The sequence below is a fragment of the Acanthochromis polyacanthus genome, chromosome 12, assembly GCF_021347895.1.
Source record: "Acanthochromis polyacanthus isolate Apoly-LR-REF ecotype Palm Island chromosome 12, KAUST_Apoly_ChrSc, whole genome shotgun sequence".
NCBI classification, from domain to species: Eukaryota; Metazoa; Chordata; class Actinopteri; family Pomacentridae; genus Acanthochromis; species Acanthochromis polyacanthus.
In genome coordinates this window covers 23,220,830-23,239,892 of record NC_067124.1, presented here as the reverse complement: position 1 = coordinate 23,239,892, position 19,063 = coordinate 23,220,830, and the positions used below count along the sequence as shown (strand labels likewise).

General features: G+C 39.1%; 1 protein-coding gene across 3 annotated transcripts in view; it reads left to right on the top strand.

Annotated features, from left to right (window-relative positions):
- The window catches only part of zgc:113232 (uncharacterized protein LOC541546 homolog), a 32,657-nt gene extending 14,390 nt beyond the window's left edge, over positions 1 to 18,267 (top strand). For all 3 annotated transcript variants that reach the window (XM_051956546.1, XM_051956547.1, XM_051956545.1), the window contains 14 exons: positions 436 to 489; positions 1,448 to 1,492; positions 4,141 to 4,194; positions 4,301 to 4,354; positions 5,258 to 5,311; positions 10,962 to 11,033; positions 12,070 to 12,105; positions 13,300 to 13,344; positions 13,474 to 13,506; positions 14,722 to 14,868; positions 15,995 to 16,171; positions 16,669 to 16,759; positions 17,326 to 17,403; positions 17,573 to 18,267. In XM_051956546.1, the coding sequence (XP_051812506.1) occupies positions 436 to 489; positions 1,448 to 1,492; positions 4,141 to 4,194; positions 4,301 to 4,354; positions 5,258 to 5,311; positions 10,962 to 11,033; positions 12,070 to 12,105; positions 13,300 to 13,344; positions 13,474 to 13,506; positions 14,722 to 14,868; positions 15,995 to 16,171; positions 16,669 to 16,759; positions 17,326 to 17,403; positions 17,573 to 17,778 (1,146 nt within the window). In that variant the 3' untranslated portion in view covers positions 17,779 to 18,267. The remainder of the gene's footprint in view (positions 1 to 435; positions 490 to 1,447; positions 1,493 to 4,140; positions 4,195 to 4,300; positions 4,355 to 5,257; positions 5,312 to 10,961; positions 11,034 to 12,069; positions 12,106 to 13,299; positions 13,345 to 13,473; positions 13,507 to 14,721; positions 14,869 to 15,994; positions 16,172 to 16,668; positions 16,760 to 17,325; positions 17,404 to 17,572) is intronic.
- The last annotated feature ends 796 nt before the right edge of the window (positions 18,268 to 19,063 follow it).

Sequence of the window (19,063 nt, the reverse complement as noted above, 5' to 3'; positions counted from 1 at the left end):
CTTAACCAGTTGAGTTATCTGGACACCTTGCTACAATTTGTTGGACGACATACTAACCTATGATGTTTTTGTCATATTTTGGACCACATTCTTAAACATACTAAAAAATTCAAAGTGATCCAGAATCCAGGATCCTTTCCGGATTGCCACCAAAATTAAATCAGCTCTTCCTCTTACCATAGTCTACATCCCCTGAAAATTTCATGTGAATCTGCCCAGGCGTTTTTGAGTTATCTTGCTAACAGACAGACAGACAGACAGACAAACACCAGGTGCCGGGTGTCACATAACCTCCTTGGCGGAGGTAAAAATAGAACTCTTGACTTAGCTGTGTTTGGGGAAAATAAGGTGTTGCACTTCCTTCTGCTGACCAGCAGAGGTTGTTAGAGGTGAACGATGCCTTGGTGTCTCTGATTGTCCTGTCTTCTCTCACAGGGTCAGATAGGAGCGCCTGGGTTTCCCGGTGATGTCGGTGAACAAGGCTACACTGTAAGAAAGATCCTTACTCATAATCTCTGTTCACTACAATCATCTACAACCCTGAGCTTTCACTCTTTGTAGGATCCCTCACATTTTGGATTGATGTGAATTTTGATCCAACATATCCTTCATACTCTTTCCCCGTCTGATTATTGACAAACACCTTTAAAGGTTGAATATTAACATTGTTTTTAATGGCAAGTAGTTTGGAGTTTTAAGATCTCTGTGGTATAACATCTGGGACTTGTACATGTCACATTAAAAGCACAGACAAATTATTTTTTTGTGCTATTTGGATTGGTTATATTTTATACAACAGAAATGATTAGAAGTAAGGTGTAATGTATTTATAACCTACATATATTGTGTGCTTAATAACTGTATTTGCATGTTTCTATCTCTATCTATCTATCTCTCTAAATAAAGTAAATGGCTACCACAAGTGAAATAGTAAATTGTACCGATTGTTAAGGCATCATATATATTTTTCCAAGCTCAAATTGTTCCATCACACAAACTGAGACACAAATATAATTTTAATGTCATGCCTGAGCTCAGGGAACTTCTTATGTTCTGTTTTTGACACGCATTTTGTGTTACGCGTTTTGGTTTTGGTCACATTTCTCCTTTTACCGTGTTCTCCATTACAACACACAGTGACGTCAGTGTTTGTAAACATGTGACACTGTTGTTTTTGTTGACGTTCAGCATGTCTTTTATACATTTTACTCTACATAGTAACAGATGACCCCATAATCCTCTTTAAGATTCACCCATTCTAATAACTAGTCATTTCTTTACTGTTTTTGTTAGTGTCCCGTCTCCTTTCACTTTTGCACTCAAGTAGCTCAGGCATCATTCCGGAATTAACTACGAATGAGTTTCGTTCTTGAAATCACAGACTCTTCATTGTGCAGCGATGTTTTCGTAGTAATCTAAACAGAGTGTTTTTGGTTTCCCTCCTCAGGGTTATCCAGGACAGCCAGGAACCACCGGACCGAGTGGACCGAAGGTACAAACATCCTCCTGGATTCAACTTCTGCACTTTCATTGCATTTCTCAATTGCAGAGAATTTTGGTTTCACAATGATGACTTTCCTACCGTGCTCTAATCGCTCACCTCTTGGAACAAAAATTGAAGATGTAATCGCAGTCAGTCTGTGAGCAAGACTGTTAACACCCAAATTTCCTTCAAGATGAATCATCATTTTGGAGGTTTTGGTGATCTCAACTTTCTATTTTACATGTCATTTCATATCATTTCATCATTTATGCTTTCAGGAGGATGAATACTGTTTGACTTTTGTTTTCGTCATTTTCCCTCCAATGCTGCCCCCAGAGCAAACTTAAAAATAGCCAAATTGTTTAATGCAATGGCCCTGAGTCTGAGTATGTCATGGTTACATCAACTAGATAAGGAATTACTAAGAATAATCCCAGTTAATTACAATATAATCTTCTCCAAAAGTTAGTAAAATAAGGAAAATGAAATTATACCACTATTTTGGTAACATTATCGAAACCCACAGACATATTTAACTAGTGATTTACCCCAAATACACACTAGTTTGTTTAAAATTATCACAAGACAAATGGTGATAACTCAGCATTGCAGTTTAGATTTTTAGCCTGCTTCATATGGAAATAGTCAGATTTGAAAGATACTGATTGTCAATGTCAGCATCTTAGAACGTCTCCCGTCAACTGTTATAAAATATTGCAGAATTTCAGCGAGGAATGCTCAGATCTCTACATTGGGGAAACCAAACAGCCACTTAACAAGCGCATGGCTCAACACAGGAGAGCCAGTTCCTCAGGACAGGATTCGGCAGTCTTCCTTCACCTTAAGGAAGAAGGACGCTCGTTTCAGGACACCATTGTTCAGATTTTGGACAGGGAGGACAGATGGTTTGAGAGAGGAGTGAAAGAAGCCATCTCTGAATGGGGGGGTGGTCTGCGACCTCATCTTTCGCCAATTTGCAATCAGGTCCTTTCAAAACTCCCCAAAAGAACTCCTCAGCAGACTCATGCTAATGACCATCATTAGCACATGAGAGCTCAATGACGCGTTTCAACGACCCCCACCGATACGACCATCGTTGAGTAGTCAGATGAGTTTTGGTATCGGTCGTTGGAATAACAGCCCTGGACACACCTCACAGAGGTTAAAAGCTGAGGCAACACCAACCACCACCAGAACTGAAGAAGCCTCTTGGATGAGAGGTGAAACGTCTTCAAGGAACTTTCTTAAAGTCCAGTGGATTGATTTAAACTACTTTGGATAACCATGGCCTGGATGAATGAGAACCTACACAGACACACCCAACACTCACTAAATAACATAATATATCACATTCATTAAGTCTGTAAATGAACAGGAAAGTAAAATGGACAATTTGGGATTTTAGGATGTGTAAGTATCTTCTTATCTCACTGTCTGAAAGCAAATATACTTAGAAACCAGAATCCTCAACTGTTCCTTTAATTTTAAATCAGAATTCTGACCGTATCATGTTATGGAAGCTTTTTTTGGCATTTAATTTGTAATCTTGTCAACACAAACAGGTGTAATTTAATCATTTATGATCACTAGAAACAGCTCTTAATGTACTGTGTGTTCTATTAACCACAGAATGAGAAACACTAAGGCCCTTTGTCTCCTTTAAGAACAAACTGGATTTTTTTATTATTATTATGGCGAAACAAGCTTGTTAACAAGTGATCATGCAACTTATTAATCACAAGGGAAAAAGTCATCTGGTCTTGTGTCATATCTAACCTTCTGTGTCATTTGATTCTGTGACCTTTACAAATGAGTTCATTTACAAAAACAGATAACTCCGTTTTGATAAATTTTCAGAAAAACTTTTTTTTATTGTTGACTTGAGATAATATCAATCAAACTGAAGTTGAGTGGATTTGACTCAGTAGGAAAATACATGACAAAATAGAGAAATAATAAATTATTAGTGTTATTATCTCAAGTAAACAATCAAAAATAAGTTTTCTGAAAACAGAGTTACCTGTTTTTGCAAATGAACTCTTCAAATGATAAATATGTTTTGCCTGATGACAGGGAGAATAAATCGTAAATGAAATCGGTACGTTGCTTCACTTTGGATAGGTAGAAACCCTGTAAAATGGTTTTCCCTAATGCTGAAATGTGAATTTTTCTCTTTCATTTCTGAATCGTGTGGATTTTTTACCTTTTTAAATGACTTTTCCGTCAGGTTTCAGTGGCTATCACCTCTTATCTGTTGCAATACAAACCTTCCCCTGAAACTTGCAGTTGAATTTAGAAAAATTCCAAAACTGCTGTAAAGTTGTCAGCTTTACAAAAAACAGGAGATGCGCAAAGAAATGAAAGTAATAACTGGTTTTGAGATAAATTTGAGTTTTTGTAGTTGTGTCAAAAAAGTAACTAGACATGAGATATATTTTTACATATAGTGCTTTGGTTTGTTTGCTGATATGCTATGAACAACCTCATGTTTCCACACTTTTCTTCTCATATTACTCTTGCTTGGATCGAGTTTTCACAGTTTCACTTAGAGTAGAATTATTCTGATTAAAAACATAAAATTTAGAACTTCTTCCAACTTTCCTGAAGAAATACTATTATAAACTCTCTGCTCATGTCCCTTTTCTTCTCTCTCTCAGGGCACTAAAGGTCAAGGTGGCCTTCCAGGCAGTGACGGTGACCCAGGAAAAGATGTGAGTGGATTAAATTTAGGGTCACAAATCTCTACAAACTGTCCAGTCATCTGTATTTGACTTATATCTACAACCTTATTTTTATTTCTGCTGTTTATCTCGTCAGGGGCCTATAGGAGTCCCAGGGTTGATGGGAGAGCCTGGACCATTTGGTGCTAAGGTAACAACACATAGACACACTACTTTAATAATTCATATTTATACTGAACACACTATTGTAGTTTAGTTTGGCTTGGAAATGTCAGTAACAATTCATCAAGTCTTCCGCAGAGAATCCTGAAAGTCTCCTGGATGAGTTCTCAAAGCCAAACCGTCACATTTTAGCCATCAGATCTACAAATTTCTTTATTGCATTTTTTTTAACTGTCAGTGTGCCATTGAAGACTGCAGTGCCCATGAGCCTCAGCAGTTATTTCAAGGCAAGCAGACATGCAGAGATGTTTCACTGCTGCAATCAGGAGCAAAATGCTGCCCAACAGCTGCTCAGCTGATTCACAATCTAAAATTAAAGTGATTAAAATGCTGGATTTATTCAGCAAGTTTTAAAATGTTCAACTTTTCATTTTCCCGCACTGTTAGCCACAAAACAATAGATTTTAAAGCTATGGATAAAGCTGAATGTTCCCTATTTGGAACAGTTTAATTGTACTGAAAGTTTGTTCAGCACATTGTCTCATTGTTTGTAGTGATGATTCAACCTATAAATTTTGATTCACTTTGGAACTCTGAATGCCTGACAAGACCTCAAATGCTCAGCGTTATGCTATGTAATGATTCTTATCAAGCATATCTTGGCAGTCAGAACACCCAAACCCACTCTCTGAGTCATAAAATGATGCACAGCCTGTGACACTCTGCAGCAATGCTGGCGTGTTTTGCACTTCATGACATGCAAGTCTGACAAAAATTACACATATAGTAGTAACTTATACTCCTACATCATTTGTATCTTTTATAATACAGCAGAGAAAATATGTAGAGTATTGTAAAATTCTGTGAAATGACAGTTTCATACATTAAAGGTATTCTTTTCAGGATCGTATCGTCTATTCTATTCTTGCAGGGCAATAAAGGGGATCATGGTGTCAGAGGACCTCGAGGCAGAGTGGGCGCTGCGGTGAGTGAGCAACATCAGGGAGAAAAATCTAAATCAAAACATGTCACACAACTCATCTTCCCTACACCGTGCTTTAAGAACAAATGTTTTCAGCTACCTGTCCTTTATTGGAAAGGTGTCTTTATATACTTGTTACGGACAAGACTGAGAAAATTACCAAAGTTACATTCACAAGGGTTATTGCAGCAATAAGCTACACACGTGGACAAAATTGTTGGTACCCCTCAGTTAAAGAAGGAAAAACCCACAATTCTCACTGAAATCACTTGAAACTCACAAAAGTAACAATAAATAAAAATTTATTGAAAATTAAATAATCAAAATCAGCCATCACTTTTGAATTGTTGATTAACATAATTATTTAAAAAAACAAACTAATGAAATAGGGCTGGACAAAAATGATGGTACCCATAACTTAATATTTTGTTGCACAACCTTTTGAGGCAATCACTGCAATTAAACGATTTCTGTATTTGTCAATGAGCGTTCTGCAGCTGTCAACAGGTATTTTGGCCCACTCCTCATGAGCAAACAGCTCCAGTTGTCTCAGGTTTGATGGGTGTCTTCTCCAAATGGCATGTTTCAGCTCCTTCCACATATGTTCAATGGGATTCAGATCTGGGCTCATAGAAGGCCACTTTAGAATAGTCCAACGCTTTTCTCTCAGCCATTCTTGGGTGTTTTTGGCTGTGTGTTTTGGATGGTTGTCCTGTTGGAAGACCCATGACCTGCGACTGAGACCAAGCTTTCTGACACTAGGCAGCACATTTCTCTCCAGAATGCCTTGATAGTCTTCAGATTTCATCGTACCTTGCACACTTTCAAGACACCCTGTGCCAGATGCAGCAAAGCAGCCCCAAAACATTACTGAGCCTCCTCCATGTTTCACCGTAGGGACAGTGTTCTTTTCTTCGTATGCTTGGTTTTTGAGTCTATGAACATAGAGTTGATGTGCCTTACCAAAAAGCTCCAGTTTGGTCTCATCTGTCCAAAGGACATTCTCCCAGAAGCTTTGTGGCTTGTCAACATGCATTTTTGCAAATTCCAGTCTGGCTTTTTTATGAGTTTTTTTCAGCAGTGGTGTCCTCCTTGGTCGTCTCCCATGAAGTCCACTTTGGCTCAAACAACGACGAATGGTGCGATCTGACACTGATGTACCTTGGCCTTGGAGTTCACCTTTAATTTCTTTGGAGGTTGCTCTGGGCTCTTTGGATACAATTCGAACCATCCGTCTCTTCAATTTGTCATCAATTTTCCTCTTGCGGCCACGTCCAGGGAGGTTGGCTACTGTCCCGTGGGTCTTGAACTTCTGAATAATATGAGCCACTGTTGTCACAGGAACTTCAAGCTGTTTAGAGATGGTCTTATAGCCTTTACCTTTAAGATGTTTGTCTATAATTTTTTTTCGGATGTCCTGGGACAATTCTCTCCTTCGCTTTCTGTTGTCCATGTTCAGTGTGGTACACACCTTTTCACCAAACAGCAGGGTGACTACTTGTCTCCCTTTAAATAGGCAGACTGACTGATTATGAGTTTGGAAACACCTGTGATGTCAATTAAATGACACACCTGAGTTAATCATGTCACTCTGGTCAAATAGTTTTCAATCTTTTATAGAGGTACCATCATTTTTGTCCAGGCCTGTTTCATTAGTTTGTTTTTTTAAATAATTATGTTAATCAACAATTCAAAAGTAATGGCTGTTTTTGATTATTTAATTTTCAATAAATTTTTATTTATTGTTACTTTTGTGAGTTTCAAGTGATTTCAGTGAGAATTGTGGGTTTTTCCTTCTTTAACTGAGGGGTACCAACAATTTTGTCCACGTGTGTACCACTTTCACAGAAAACCTGCATCACAAAGACTGGGAGTTTGACCCGTACTAGGGACTAAATGTCAGGATAGCTCAACCTCTGCTACTTCATTGTTTATCTCTGGCCTTTTGAATCAGTCTGGCAAGTCCCACATCTTCATCTAAATGTCACGTTCTCGTGTCTTAAAGCTAAAGGGAGTCCTGACATTTGCATTTGTACTTCCCATAAGGGGAAGTGAGAAGCGGTCAGCAGACTGTCTGCTGTTCTGTTTATTGTTTTATTGAAGAGCACTGCACTGGTGGAGGGAGGGGGGTGAATATAAGTGAAAAAACTAAATAGTGAAATACATTCATACAAGACACAAATAAAAAGTAACATCCACTCAGAAAAACAAAAACTTTTAGAGGGAGCTCTACATATTTCTTAACGGGTGAATTTCATTCCATACACCATTTAATGCTCACTTCAGGATACCTTCACATTTTTCAATTCACCTCATATGTTAACATGGCGCACGGAGCAGCAAATCACAAGTCAACAAGGAGAATTCTGCTGTGAGTACATTCATACGTGGAAGTAGAATCTAAAATAACATGGAAGGATTTTAGTTTAATTTCTTTGGAAAGTCAGTTTTGGTTATAAATCTAATATTGAAAGTTATGTCACATCATATAATGTCTAAGAACAGCTCTACCAAACAACTGGAGAAATTTCCCACTTTCAGTTCAAGTTGTGTTGACATTTAGTCATCCAAAACTCAGTAACCTTAAAAAGGGGAAGAAGAAAAGGGAATGTCCCTAAAATAAAAAAAATAAAAAAAACAAGAACAAAACACATACTGTTGGTGCAGGTTGCAACAACAGAAGCTGAATATGTTTTTGTGGTCTAGAGAATAATTTTTTATAAATACAGTATGGGAAAAATGATTTGACCATCTTTGTTTTCTTCAATTTCTTGTTCATTCATTCTGGTTCCACTAAAGGTGTGTTACCTGATGAACACGACAAAAAATGCAGCTGATTACATACTTTATGCCCTACTTGACATGTTTAAACCTAATTGTATTCCCAGGGTATATAAGTCATTTCATGCCCTAAGCAGCACTGCACATGCAAAGGCCTAGAGTGGTTTCCTGCTTACATTGAAGACATGGTGCATCTCAGAAGTTGTCAGCTCTCATATAATGCCTCAAACAAAAAGAGTTATGTGAAGCCACAAAGGCAGCAATCTTGACTGTGCTGGAAATTGGCATGAGTGAGAGACACGGAGCGAAAAAACTGAAGATCTCCAAGACAGCCGTTCATTACACCAAGAAAAAATAAGCCCAACATGGTACTACCAAACTGCTAGCTGGTCTCGGTGGGAAACGTCTTTCTACCCTACTACAGCTAGATGACTATGTACTCATCTGTTCCTGTGTCAGGAATCGTCGTCAGACCTCCAGAGACCTTAAAAATGAGTGGGCACTGTGGGGAAATGTGACTTATTTGGCAAGGCAGTTGGAAGCCGACTTCTTGAAGCTGGTCCAGAGTCACACAGGGCAGAAAGAAGCCCTTCATCAACGAAAGGCAGAGGAAAGCCTGGTTACTCTTTGCTGGGATCACAATTATTGGACTGTTGATGATTTGGCTTCGGTTCTGATCAGTGGTGAATCCAATTTTCAGTTGGTGCCCACTCCAGCCAACTTACTGGTTACAAGGAAGCCTACAGACCAGACTGTCTTGCCCCTACAGTAAAACATGGGGGTGGATCAGTGACGATCTGGGGTTGTTTCAGTGCGGGTAGAACAGGGCAAATGCAGTTGTGTGAAGGGTGAATGAACCAGGTCATGAACAGGGCTATTCTTGAAAACAGTCTTCTTCCATCAGTTAGAAGACTCTTTCCTGCCTCAGTGACAAGATTTTCCAACCAGACAATGCTGCCCATCGGTTTCTTGGAGCCCAGAGTTGTATTTTCAGATTTCCTGTTGTGTCCAACCAGCAGCTTGAAAACCAAAGTTGTGCAGTTTTTACAATAATAAACAGTACATTAGAAGAGCAGATGAACCGTATTAATGTTCTGTATTTTACTGATAAACAGTGAAATGAGGCCAGTATGTGGCAGATATGGGCTTTTTTCTTGGTGCCAGTGAGACAGTGAGTCTTGCTAATGGTTTTCAGACCATGCAAGCTAAAGTTGACTGACTTTGATTTTACTTTTGAAATTAAATGTGTATACTTTGCACCTTTTAGCCTTAGCTAAGTTCTACAGAGTGCTTTCCACGTGTTTACAATGTGCAACCTGGAGCACAAATTGTTGTTCTTCCAGCATGGGAACATTTTAAACTAGAACCTAATCATTTTCATTGTTGAGTTGCATGAACATTCAAGCAAAAGAAAACCATATAAAAAAATTAAATTAGGCCTAGTATGTCACCCTCTGGTACTCCACATGAGGTTTATGCTGGGGTGGAAGGCATTTTTTCACTAGTTTTTTCTAAGAATATCAAATAAAAATCTCTGATTAGTTGAACAGATGTGAACAGCAGCAGGCCGACTTGTGACTCATATCTCATCGCTGTCTAGTCATAAGTGCTTGTTTCAACTATAGTAATAAGATCATTTAAAACTTCACACTGACTAATTAGCAAACTAAAGAGAGGTTTGGTGTTCACAGCTCTGCAATTTTTACACTTTGCTGGTCTACTGCTTTTCCAGATTCTTTGCTCTATACATCTATCAGACAGCATTGAAACCACTGGCAACTGAAGTGAATAACACTGATTACCACACTACGCTGGCACCTGTCAGTCAGTTCTTGAAGTTGATGTGTTGGAGGCAGGAGAAATGGGCAAGTGAAAGAATCTGAGGGACTCTGACAAGAGCCAGACTGTGATGACTAAATGATTATGTCAGAGCAAAAATCATCTCCAAAACGATAAGTCTGTAAAGCAGGTGATCAGTACCTACTTTATTTATTTCTTTATTTGGTAGGGACGGTGCACATTAATGAACGCTTATTTATACAGCAACGGACGTAAATATGCTGGATTATAGCAGAAATTCTTACTTACATCCGTAGTCCCTAGGTAGAAAGAAAAAAAAGACAGAAAAGTGATACATAGGACAATAAAAACACGTTGCACAAAGTACACAAAGAAAACATAACAGTGAAACACACAATAAAACATAGGACAATAGGTCCCAATAAAAGGTCAGTAGGTCACAATAGAAGGACATTACAAGGTGTACACAAAGAAATTATAGGTCAGTGGTCACAAGATTGATACCAACCAGAAGTGGTCCAACAGAGGACAAACAACAAATCAGTAATAGGGTCATATTAAAGTTTCAGAAAACCCTGTGCATCCCAGTTGTTGTGCACAAGGACAGAGCAGTCAGAGTGCCTATGCTGACCCTCTGTACTAACCAAAAGCACTGACAAAGGGCACTTGAGCGTTAAAACTCGACCACTGGGCAATGGAAGATGGTGGAATTTCCTTACTTTGGCTTAGTTTTATATGTAACTTGCATGCTCTCATGTTCTTTACCTTTCATGCTGCTAGAACTGTGAATTTCTCTTTGAAGATTAATAAAGTATCTATCTATCTATCTATCTATCTATCTATCTATCTATCTATCTATCTATCTATCTATCTATCTATCTATCTATCTATCTATCTATCTATCTATCTATCTATCTATCTATCTATCTATCTATCTATCTATCTATCTATCTATACAAGATATATGCCTCAGTTTATGGCAAGTCTATAAAAAAAGGTAAGATGGCAAAGCCAAAAAATAAGTATATGTTGCTAATGTATTTACTTTTCTGTTTGTTTGTTTGTTTAACAGGGAGGTCCAGGAGAGCAGGGAGATGCTGGAGTACCAGGAAAACCAGGACCAAAGGGCCTCCAGGGCCAGACAGTGCGTACACACACAACACTTGGTGTACATTCATACTATATACCCTGCAAATCAATTATTCATATTCAGGCTGATATCATTTTCTAAGTAAATATCAGACATCAAATGGCTCTTACCACCTGAAATATAAATACAATCAGGTTTAATTCACAACTAAAAAAATGGTTTGAACCACAACAAAGATGCAAACACTGAATAGGTTTTGAATGAATTCAGGTCTCATATTGTTCATGTATGCCTACATATTGCATGCATGTATCCTTATACTCATGCATACAGACCTTTGCACAAACACACCATGCAGTAGCAGTCATGCAGTATATATTTAATCTGTTCTTCTATTTCTTTTCTGAATCTGTGTACGTTTTTGTTAGTCGTTTTTTACCTCCGCCAGGAGGTCATGTAATCACCGGAGTTTGTTTGTCTGTTTGTTTGTTTGTCTGTTAACAGCATAACTCAAAAAGTCATGGACGAATTTTCACCAAATTTTTACAGGATGTCCGGAAGCGCAAAAGTAACAATCGATTAGATTTTGGAGGTGATCCGGATCACCGTCTGGATCCAAGATTGTTTTGAAGGAGTCTGTACAATTGAGAGGGATGGCCGCCAGGCCATCTCTCTCAATTGTACAGACAGAGGTCGCCAGATTGATCCCAGGCGACGGCCAAATTCCGCGCGGCCGGATCGGGCTGCCCGAGCGAGTCGGGACCGACGAAACGAAGCGGCGGTGACGCGTACGGGACCGTCACGCGCGTGCAACGCTACCGTTACGTGCGTGCGGCGGCGCCGCCGTCAAAACACTGTGCTGTTACACTGTACATGCATGTTATGCTTTGTGCACAAACTGTTAAAACTAAATTAAATCCGTCCATGACGTTTTGGGTTATGCTGTTAACAGACAAATAGACAGACAAACAAACTCCAATTGGTCATCTGTACAATTGAGCGATGGCCTGGCGGAGGTCTGCGCTCTCCGAGTGCTTTTCTAGTTTGTATAGATATAGGTTGTCTGTTTGACTAATTTTTTTTTCTCCAGGGTGCCAAAGGTGAGACAGGACCTGACGGTGGAAAGGTGAGTTCTTTAACCACACTGTGAAAAAGTGATGGGTTACTAAAGTTGGTGCAAGATTCCTAAAGTTCCAGGCAAGTAGAAAACGTTGGTAGAAAAAAGGCAAAATCCAAGGACAGGAAACAATCCATAAGTAAAAGTGAAACTTATGTCTCCAAATAAGGATAATAGAAAAGCAAACGAAGAGAAACAGGCCAAAGCCAAACAGAAAGAAGCTAGTACAGGAAATACCCAAGTAAAATAAACAGGAAACCAAGAAGAAAGGACCACTTAGAAGTGTGAACACAGTCTCGCTAATGGACGGTGATGTTTTAGTGGTATCTGCACTGAAGAGAGTGAAAAAACAACAAGGAACTACTGCAGCTCGTGATGTTTTATGTGTGTGGTTGACCTCACAATCAGCCAGATACTCATGTACTTTTATGACCTCTTAGCCTAAGCAACCACATTCAAACTGAAACTCAAAGCAAGTTTAAATCTCAGGGTAGCTGGGGGAAAACTCAGGTTGCTCATCTCTATTCTGCTTTCAGCTCAGAAGTCTCTCTCTTATCATTGCATTTTTGATGAAGATCTCCTCGCTCCACCGGCACACCGTGAAGGCTTTAGATCAGACTTGGTACAAGAGGTTTCACCTTCATGCCACAAAAACAAGATTTTAGAGTAGAATTAATGGAGGAAATCCAACCCTACCATAGCAATTTGCCCAGCACAATGATCAATTTGTAGTAAAACTAGTAGATTATGAAACTACAATCAGGCTAAAATGTGTAAAATTTGACCTTAGAAGAAGCTGGAGCTTAAACAAGTCTTTCTTTTTCCACCTTTTCTGAAGCACTTCATGGTTTTGATCACAGATGCAACACTCAAGTGTTTTCATCAATATTTAACAGCATTATTTCCTGTTAATAAACCTCCTGAGAGTCAAACTTCAAACTTTATAATGGTTGTGTTTATATGGTGTAATTACAGGTCATCTTCAGATAACAGTGTCTCCTAACCTTAATAAACACAGATGGGAGTTTCCCATGATCGTATTTTTTTTTGCGTCTTGTCTTTCCTGTTTTTCAAGCTTGACTCATCTGGTAATGCTACGAACAGTCAGCGACTGTTGTTTTTGTTTCCTGATTGCTCTTACTGTTAATAAAACTTCCTGTTTCATTACCCATCTGTTTGTCTGTTGTTGTTTTTTTTCTGCAGGGTGCAGGAGGAAAAAAAGGCATTAAAGGGGATAAAGGACAAAAGGTCATTTTACCATATTACAGACAGATTGTGAAACTATCGTCCCACGTACTGTACTCTCCCTTTCATTTCTTCTTTCCACACCTGGTGGGATTTATTCACTGATGAGTTTGTTCCTCTTTTACCTTTCAGGGAAGCGGGGGTGATCGCGGAGACAAAGGACAGGTGATCAAAGATTTGATTTATTAGTTTTTACCCTGACGTCATAGAAATACACACAGATCTGAGGCAGCTGTAGAGTTTCCGAAGCGGGGCGGGATCCAGGCTGTACAAACTATTGCAGAATCCAAAAAACAGTGCTACGTAGTTATTTTTAAAATGAAAGCAGGTCTCATACTCTGTTTTTTTTTTTACAGTCTTTGGTTTAGTCATTAAATCATAAACATCAAGTCAGTGACTACTATCCAGTTAGCTTTTCAGGAAGGATGATTAAAGGTGAAAGAATAAAGTTCATACCTTTACACAAAAAATAAAGGAGGAACAGATGCAAGGTCTGTGTTATAATCTGCAGCAAAACAGCACTGGCCACTTCATTTGGTTTTTGCACCTTTTTGCCTTCAGAAATACCCTAATTCTTTCTGGCATTGATTCAGCAAGGCGCTGTAACCTTTCAACAGAGTTTTTGGTCCGTAGTGAGATAACATCCCGCAGTTGCTGCATATTTGTGGGCAGCACCTTTACAGCGTGTGTTTCCCCGTTCCACCACATCCTAGTAGTGCTTTACTGATTTGAGACCTGCTGACTGTGGAGGACATTTAAGGTAAACTCAGTGTTATTCTCAAGAAGCCAGTCTGAGACGATATGAGGTTTGTGTGAAGAAAAATAAAGTCCTTACAAGAAGGGCACACTGTGGTCATGAGGGGATGAACATGAGCAGCAACAATACACATGTAAGCTGTGGTGTTTAAATTATGCTTAGTTGCTGTTAAAAAGCCCAAAGTGTGCCAAGAAAATGTCCCCCATTACAACACCACTAGCAGTACTAACATCTGAATATTTTAGAAATACATTTTGATGTTTGGTGCTGCTGCCCATGTGTATGTGCAGAAATGCATTATATCTGCCATGTGACTGGTTGAATAGATATTTGCTTTGACAAGCAGTTGTACTGGTGTAGCCGATGACGTTGCTGCTAAGTGTGTGAAGAAAAACTAATGTACAGAATGAATTATAAACCAGTGATGTAGTATGCCAAAAAGGCATGTGATACAAAATTTAAAGCAGGTATCATATGTACAGTAAGAACGAAATGTGTGTAAATTAGACAGGCCCCTTATATGTGTTAAAACCAGTATAAACAGTAAACAGTTATAGGGTCAAAATGAAAGTATGTCCAGTATGGTTAGACAATATTCTTTACTACTTTCTTCGTCCTCGCAGCGAGGGCCAGAAGGTGCCGTTGGTCGTAATGGTGCCCCTGGCCCTGTTGGACCACCCGGCATCCCTGGGACCAGAGGGAACCGCGGCCCGATTGGTGACCCTGGTGTTAAAGGCCGAGCCGGACCCAAAGGAGTTCAAGGTCCATCTGTGAGTAACATCTGCATGATGGCTTGAAAAACACAATTTCCATTACCATCTTAAAAATGCTTTCAGTCACATCCATCCGTTATCTAGACACCTCTTAATCCTCATTATGGTCGCTGGGGGGCTGGAGTCTCTCCCAGCTGACTCAGGGTGAAAACAGGAGACACCCTGGACAGGTCACCAGTCTATAGCAGGACTACGCTTAGGCAAACAAGCACACTATGGACAATTTAGTATCATGTGGGAGGAAACCAGAGTACGTGGAGAAAACCCACGCACGCACAGGGAGAACATGCAAACTCCAAGATCCCAGACCCAGGCTGAGACACAAACCAACGATCTTCTAGCTGCAAGGTGACGGTGCTAACCACTGATCCACTGTGGAGCCTGCTTTCAGTCACAGCACTTTAAAGATCAAGCTTTGATAAGATTCTGACCAAAAAATGAAGCCTCTCTACCCCCACAATTTAGATATTTGGTTTTTGGTCGGTGGTTGTATGTATCTCAGTGGATTTGTTTAAAATAAAATTAGACAATTTTACGCCACTTTGTGCTCCAGGACATTCATCAAGAAAATAATTGCTAAGCTTTTGGATAATTAAAATAATCACACAGTGCATGTATAAGAACAGCTTTAAGTTTTTGTTATTTATAAAGTGTTTAGAAGTTGTTGTATGTTCTTTCATAAATACATATTTTATATTTGTTTAAATGTGTTGCACTATAATGAGTGCAGTTATGGGAGCCCACAGGAGGGACTGACATATTAAGAAACACTTAAATATGACTATATCATAAAGTGTAAAGATGTCTTCTTTTGTCTGTCTAAAGGCCAAACTTATTCAGTTTACTGTGATGTATGACAAAACAATGCGTAATCTCATTTGAGAATTTGGGACCAGCAAATATTAGTTTTTGCTTAAAAGAATCACCACATCAATAGTTGGTGATAAACTTTCATTAAGTTTACAGTCAATAGTAAGCCAGTGAAGCTCATCATCTTTACGTACCTTTGCTGTGTTTTTCTCTGGACTTCAATTTGATTTTAAGACTCAGTAGAGACTTGAGTGACTTGTGTTTTGGTAGCAGAGATACAGAGGCGATTAACTGAGTGGTCTCTGTCCTGCAGGGTCCTGGTCTGACTGATGAGCAGGTCCTGCAGCTCTGCCAAGGTGTGGTCACAGCCCAGATCTCCCAGTACGCCGCCTCAATAAGAGCCAAGTGCTCTCAGGGCTGCCCAATTAACAACCGGACACTAATTGGGCCCCCGGGAGCTCGAGGACCACTCGGATCACCAGGCAAAGCTGTAAGTCTCATTTCTGATTCCAGCCAGGGATCGTGGGAAAGACTGCAAGCTCAGTTCTAATAATGATCTCTGGTGTGCAATTGTGTGGTCAGATCATTTAATTTTTCTGTTAGATTGGTAACAAAGACATTGACTTAAACACCTCATATCCAAGATTAAATTCTTCTTGTTGTAAGAATACGTTTTCCCCATTTTTTACAACATACAAAATTCAGACATGCAGTAAAGAGCAGAGAAAATGAGCAGAAAGCAATAACAAAATGAACCTTTGAAATGTCTATATACTGTATTTCTCTCCAAATTTTCTTAAATTTTACAGTATTAACTGTTCTGAATCTCATACAACAGAATTATGGTAAATAAGAAATATCAGTGTTTTTTTAATGTCATGATAATATCATGTCCTGAGTTATTCTGTGAAGTCCTGTCATTGATCCTGCTGTAAAAAGGTTGAATTTCACAAGTACTCTAAACGCCATTCTGCCTCCATCTATCAGGGTAAAGCAGGAAAAGCTGGGGCAAAAGGAGCCCGAGGTGTTCAAGGCGACAGAGGGCTGGAGGGACAGAAGGGAGCGCAGGGCGACAGAGGTACAATCAGATTTTCGTACTCTGGATTCATCAAAATGTAAATAAGCATCTGAGTAAGTCCTTTCATATTTGTGAAACATGCTGATAGTGGTAAGTTTGAGGAAAACAGTTTGGATCAAGATTTTTTTTCTTAAATGATTCACTTTTATTCTCATCATATGATATCCTCCTTTTACTTCAGTAATTCATATGTTCAAACTATATGAATTGTGTACTTTTCCTCATAAAATTAGCGATTCATGCCTTTCAAGTTCTTAGGATTAACAGCCAGTTTTTGATTTTGTACTGAGCTATACGAAGATACTACAGGTTTATGGCATTTAAGAAATTGTTTTTGACAGTACATTAAGCACTTTGAGAGAGCGATTTAGTGATTTAAGGGCAAGAATAGATGCAAAAATAAATAATTCAAGGAAAAAGATGACTTTTGAACACATATCAGAATTTATGGAAACAAACCTCAGTAAACAGAAACATATTTTGAAAGTTATTCTTAAAAGTTCTGAATTTTTTTTCAGAGTTGCAGCTTTTCCTAGAGGCTGTTTTGTGTTTTTTTCCCCCAACAGGTAAGAAAGGACCTAAAGGTGTTGCAGGTGATCCAGGCAAAGGTCTACCAGGACTTGATGGACCTCAAGGACTCAGAGGTATGACGTTGTTCCTCTCTAAATGATCCACTGATAACTTCCCCAAGGCTACTTTAGTTTAGTTTACCATTTTGCACCACATTTTCTTTTTGTGTTTGACACTATTTCTATTTAAATAAAGAGCCTAACTTCATACTGGCATATATATTTGTATTATTACCTCTCCCAGGTTTACCAGGTCACCCAGCAGAACCTAAAAATGGCATGGAGGGTCCCCATGGGCCTCGTGGCTTCCCTGGTCCGGTGGGTCAAACTGGTATGGTTGGGATTGCGGGCGTGCCGGGATTTTGCGAGGCGCGGGACTGCAGCATTCACGCACCGGTGATGCGCAAAGAACAGGGTCTGGTAAAAGGACCTGGAAGTTCAAAAATCTGAACCTCAACACGAGGGAGAAGGACCGCTATGAGATTATACCGCTTCTGAAAATCACTGTGGAATCAACTTCAGTGCTCATCTCAGACAACACAAGAACTGGGTTTAATTGGAGAAAATTCTATTCTATACATTTGTGACTGGTTTGTACAAGAAGTGAAAATCGGACAAAATCTAGCAATGTTGGGAGCTCTGCTAAGCCACCCACCTGAGCCAGACAAGGCTCCCAGGGAACATTTGACATTTTAGAAGGTTTATACATAGTAAATATCCAAACTCTGCTTCAATTTTTATTGAACAAATTTAGTTGAACGTTTTGTAATTTGAAGAAACACGAGTAAATTGTCCCCTATGATTCCCTCCTTTGGTTTAGTTATTTTATTCTGTGACCCCTAAAAAGATAAATGATGTTATGTACATATTTTGTAAAGAATCCTAAATACATGTACTGTGCTCAGAAATAAGTTTCAGATAAACTGATTTTTTTTTTAACCGAGTCTGAGTTTCTAAGTCGTTACATTTTTACAACCGGTTCCAGACATGAGAGCAACACGTGTGTCATATTTTCCGTACCGTGACATGAGGCTGCTGTGTACGGAGCATCACTTCTTCACTGTCTTCACTATACGCAACACCCCACATCACTTTACTATAACCTAATGTGTGCATAATATCCATTAATGCGACTACCTGCCATAAAGACTCTCACTGTGCTGAAAGTGTTACTCCGTCCGACATGCTTTAGCAACTTTTAGTGACCGGGATGCTCATTCAGACACATTCATATGCCGTCACAACAACTGGAAGGAGAGCATGTCTGAAATGTGCTCAGGGCTTCTTGTTGTTTTCATTGTTAAAATCGCATTTAAAAATTATCACCAAAAAAATCCTATTATCAGATCAGTGAATCTTGACCAATATCTTAAATTTTGCAACAATAAAAAAAACCACTAAATGTCAGACGAGTTTGATTATCAGGTTATCACAGCAAAGCCTTAATCTGATTATTCTTGGTATATTTGTCAAGAATGCTGAGGTTTGACAAGAAAGCTTTCTGCTCAAGACCTGTTAGAACTGTCAGAGGTATAAATGAATAGCAAACAGGTGTACATACACCAAAGTTTGGTGAATATTTGAGAAAAACTCCCCAAAAAGTATCTACTCTACAACTGGAAAGACAAAGGATCATTTAGAGTTGTGTAATGTCAGAGAGCTGAAGATCTACACTTTTTGGAGAAAGCAACAGTGCAGAGCTACCTGTAAGCCATTATAGGGCAGGAAGCATTTT